Raw genomic sequence first — 4,853 nt, 5'->3', positions numbered from 1 at the left:
CAACCCCCAGATAATTTTTTCTATTTTTTGTAGAGACGGGGTCTCAATCTTGCTCTGACTGGACTCAAACTCCTGAGCTCAAGCAATCCTCTCATCTCAGCCTCCCAGAGTGCTGGGATTACAGGTGTGAGCCACTGCACCTGGCTTCTGGTTTATTCTTAATCATCATACTTATTTTCAACTAATATGATATAATAATTTATTTAGTGTTCATTTTCCCCACTAAAATGTTAAGCCCATAAGAGCAGAAGTTTTTGTCTGTTTTGTTGGCTGAAGTATCCCAGTACCTAGGACAGTGCTTGGCACATGGGTAGATACAAATATTTCCTTTCTAATTTTTTATTTGGAAATAATTTCAAACTTACGAGGAAATATTGCAAGATAAGTACAAAGACTACCATATACATTTCTTTTTAAATATTAATTTTATTTTTAATTGACACAGTAATTGTACATATTTATGGGGTACATAGTGGTATCTCAATACATATAATGTAGAGTGATCCGATCAGGGTAATCAGCATATCCATCATATCAAACATTTTTAATTTATTTTGGTTGGGAACATTCAATATCTTTCTTCTAGCTATTTGAAACTATATGACTCAGCGGTGGTCACTGTGCAGATCGGTTTCTTCTCCCTCTCGCAACTCGCACCTCACTCCGCTTTTCTGCAACCATGTCTGACAAGCCCGATATGGCTGAGATTGAGAAATTCGGTAAGTCAAAATTGAAGAAGACAGAAACGCAAGAGAAAAATCCACTGCCTTCCAAAGAAACGATTGAACAGGAGAAGCAAGCGGGTGAGTCATGAGGCGAGCGCCACCAATATGCACTGTATATTCCACAAGCATTGCCTTCTTATTTTACTTCTTTTAGCTGTTTAACTTTGTAAGATGCAAAGAGGTTGGATCAAGTTTAAATGACTGTGCTGCCCCTTTCTCATCAAGAGAACTACTGACAACGAAGGCCGAGCCCGCCTCTCCCATCTGCCTGTCTGTCTGGCAGGGAAGGAAATGAACAAACAGATATATACAGAATGTTCTACCTCAAGTGCACATGTAGCATTCTCCAGGATAGACAAATGTTGGCCACAAAACAGGTCTTAATAAATCTCCAAATATTGAAATCATACAAAGTTCTTTTATCCAACACTTTGAAATACAAATCAATAGCAGAAGGCAAACTGGAAAAATGATACACTACAAAAATGCAATGAAACACACACAAAAAAACAGTAATGAAGGAATTAAGGAACAAAAAAATTTATAAGACACAAAAAAGATAAAGAGCAAAATGGCAGAAGTAAGTTCTTCACTATCAGGAATTGCTTTAAATAGACTCAACTCTCCAATTAAAAGGCAGATATTCACAGGAATGGATTTTTTAAAACATGATCCAATTATATGCTGCCTACAAGGACACACTTTGGATTCAAAGACACAAACAGATTAAAAGTGAAAGGAAAATTAAGATAGTGACATCAGCAAGATGGTGGGATAGGAAGTGCTAGAATTCCTCCCCCTACAAAAGACAATAAGTAGACACTTATCTGTGAATAAAAATAGCCCTACGAGGGCTCAAGAGCCCACTTAAGAACCTACAGCAACACTCTGGAGGAAAAAAGGGGGAAAAATCACACAGAATGAATTGCTGGGGAGACAGGCTCAGCAGATATGTCTGGAGAAAATTAGGAACAAAGAAGAAGACTGGAGGTTATCTGTATTAGCCACACAGGGGGTGCCATCACAGACCCCAGTGGTGGCCTGAAGAGAACCCAGCCAGCCTTTGCTGCTGAGGATCTCAACAGTGCCTATGATAGACATGCACTCCCCATAGTTTTCATTAGTGCCAATCCTAGCAACCTGCTCCACAAAGGACACCAGCAGCTTTTGGCACTGAGCCATCACTGACATGGACACCCTGGAGAAGAAGATGCCGCTGTACTCCTTTACACACAGAGAAAAATCTGCTGTAGCACTGACCTGAAACCAGGACTGCCATAATCTCCAACCCTGTGCAAGTGCTGGACCCCAGGGTTGGTGTACACTTGCACTTCAGACTACAGCTTCACAGCCACTCTACACATAGCCACACTCCAGATCCTAGCTCTGCAGCTGCTGTGTGTGCACTCATGCTCCTTGGTGTGCACTGGCACTTCTGATCCCAGCTCTACAGCCACTCTGCACATACACATCCATTCAAATGGAAAACAAAAGTAATTAGGGGGAGCTATACATAGACAAAATAGACTTTAAGTCAACTATTTTAACAAGAATAAAAGAAGGTAATTATATAAAGATAAAGGGGTTAATTCATCAAGAGAATATAACAATTAAAAATATGTATGTACCAAACATTGGAGAACTTAAATATACTAAGCAAATATAAACAGATCTGAAGGCAGGAATAGATAGCAAAACAATAATAGTAGGAAACTTCAATACCCCACTTTGAACAATGAATAAATCATCCAGACAGAAAACCAATAAGGAAGTATTGGACTTGAACTACACTTTAGAAGATCACAAATAAGCAATCTAACTTTACAGCTCAAGGAGCTAGAAAAGAATAAGCTAAGCTCAAAGTTAGCAGAAGGAAAGAAATAGCAAAGATCAGAGCAGAGATAAATGAAACAAAGATTAGAAAAATAATAGACATTATCAACAAAACTAAAAGTTCGTTTTTTAAAAAGATGAACAAAATTGACAAACCTTTACCTGGACTAAGAAAAAAAGAGAGAAAACTTAAATAAATAAAATCAGAAATGAAAGGGGAGGCATTACAACTGTAATAAAACATAGTAAGAGACTACCATGGATAATTACATGCCAATGAATTGGATAATCCAGAAAAAATGGATAAATTTCTAGAAATATAAACCTACCCTGACTGAATAATGAAAAAATTGAAAATCTGAACAGACCTATAACTAATAAGGAAATTGAATCAGTAATGAAAAATCTCCCAACAAAGAAAACACCAGGACCACATGGTTTCACTAGTGAATTCTACTGAACATTTAAAGAAGAGGCCGGGCGTGGTGGCTCACACCTGTAATCCTAGCATTCTAGGAGGCCGAGGTGAGCGGATTGCTTGAGGTCAGGAGTTCGAAACCAGCCTGAGCAAGAGCGAGACCCCATCTCTACTATAAATAGAAAGAAAGTAATTGGCCAACTAATATATATAGAAAATATTAGCCGGGCATGGTGGCGCATGCCTGTAGTCCCAGCTACTCGGGAGGCTGAAGCAGCAGGATTGCTCGAGCCCAGGAGTTTGAGGTTGCTGTGAGCTAGGCTGAGCCACGGCACTCACTCTAACCTGGACAACAAAGCGAGAGTCTGTCTCAAAAAAATAAAATAAAATAAAGAAGAATTAACACCAAACCTTCTCAAAATCTTCCAAAAAATTGAAAATGATGGACAATATCCCTGATAAACATAGATGCAAAAATCCTCAACAAAATACTAGAAATTATCAAAAGGACAAAAGACAACACGTTTTTTGGAGGATATGGAGAAAAGAGAACCCTGTGCACTGTTGGTGGAAGTGTAAATTGCAACAGCCATTATGGAAAAGAATACATAGATTCCTCAAAAAAATGAAAAATAAAACTACCATTTGACCCAACAATCCCACTACTGGGTATATATCCAAAGGAAATTAAATTAGTAAATTAAAAAGATATCTGCAATACCACGTTCATTACATATTATTCACAATAGCCAATATATGTGAACAACCTATGTGCTCATCAGCAGATGAATGAATAAAGAAAATATGATATATAAACAGTCATATGCTGCATTTCAGTGAATGATGGACCACTTATACATTGGTGGTTCCATAAGATTATAATGGAGCTCAAAAGTTTCTATCACTTGGACACACTGTAATTTTGGCTCAAACTGTACAAAAGCACTTCATGTAACCAAAACGTTTGTACCCCCGTAATATTCTGAAATAAAAAAAAATTTCTATCACCTAGTGATGTTGTAGCACATGTTTGTGGTGATGCTGATGTAAACAAACCTACTTTACTTCCAGTCATATAAAAGTATAGCACATAAAATTATGTACAGTACATAATCTCCATCATAATAATAAATGACTGTTACTGGTTGATGTATTTACTACAATTTTTTTTTTTTTTGAGACAGAGTCTCGCTTTGTTGCCCAGGCTAGAGTGAGTGCCATGGTGTCAGCCTAGCTCACAGCAACCTCAAACTCCTGGGCTCAAGCAATCCTCCTGCCTCAGCCTCCCGAGTAGCTGGGACTACAGGCATGCGCCACCATGCCCGGCTAATTTTTTCTATATATATTAGTTGGCCAATTAATTTGTTTCTATTTATAGTAGAGACGGGGTCTCGCTCTTGCTCAGGGTGGTTTCGAACTCCTGACCTTGAGCAATCCGCCCGCCTCGGCCTCCCAGAGTGCTAGGATTACAGGCGTGAGCCACCGCGCCCGGCCTTACAATTTTTATTATTATTTTAGAGTGTACTCCTTTTACTTATTAAAAAAGTTAACTACTAAACAACCTCAGGCATCCCCTTCAGGAGGTATTCCAGAAGAAAGCATTGTGATCATAGAAGATTACAGCTTCGTGAGCATTATTGCCCCTGAAGATCTTCCAGTAGGACAAGATGTGGAGGTGGAAGACAGTGATATTGATAATTCTAAGTCTGTGTAGGCCTAGACTAATGTGTGTGTTTGTCTTATTTTTAACTAAAAAGGTTTAGAAATTAAAAAAATCTAAAATTTTCAAAATAGAAAAAAGCTTATAGAATAAGGATATGAAGAAAGAAAATATTTTTGTATAGCTGTACAATGTGTTTGTGTTTTAAGCTAAGTGT

At 38.1% G+C, this 4,853-nt stretch overlaps 1 protein-coding gene across 1 annotated transcript; it reads left to right on the top strand.

The window, feature by feature from the left end:
• The first annotated feature begins 662 nt into the window (after positions 1 to 662).
• Positions 663 to 941, top strand: LOC105861914 (thymosin beta-4-like). Its single transcript, XM_075999566.1, has one exon. The coding sequence runs from the start codon at positions 680 to 682 to the stop codon at positions 812 to 814; it is 135 nt and encodes a 44-aa protein (XP_075855681.1). The 5' UTR covers positions 663 to 679; the 3' UTR covers positions 815 to 941.
• The last annotated feature ends 3,912 nt before the right edge of the window (positions 942 to 4,853 follow it).

The sequence above is a fragment of the Microcebus murinus genome, chromosome X, assembly GCF_040939455.1.
Source record: "Microcebus murinus isolate Inina chromosome X, M.murinus_Inina_mat1.0, whole genome shotgun sequence".
In the NCBI taxonomy this organism is placed as follows: domain Eukaryota; kingdom Metazoa; phylum Chordata; class Mammalia; order Primates; family Cheirogaleidae; genus Microcebus; species Microcebus murinus.
This window is presented reverse-complemented; position numbering and strand designations above follow the sequence as displayed.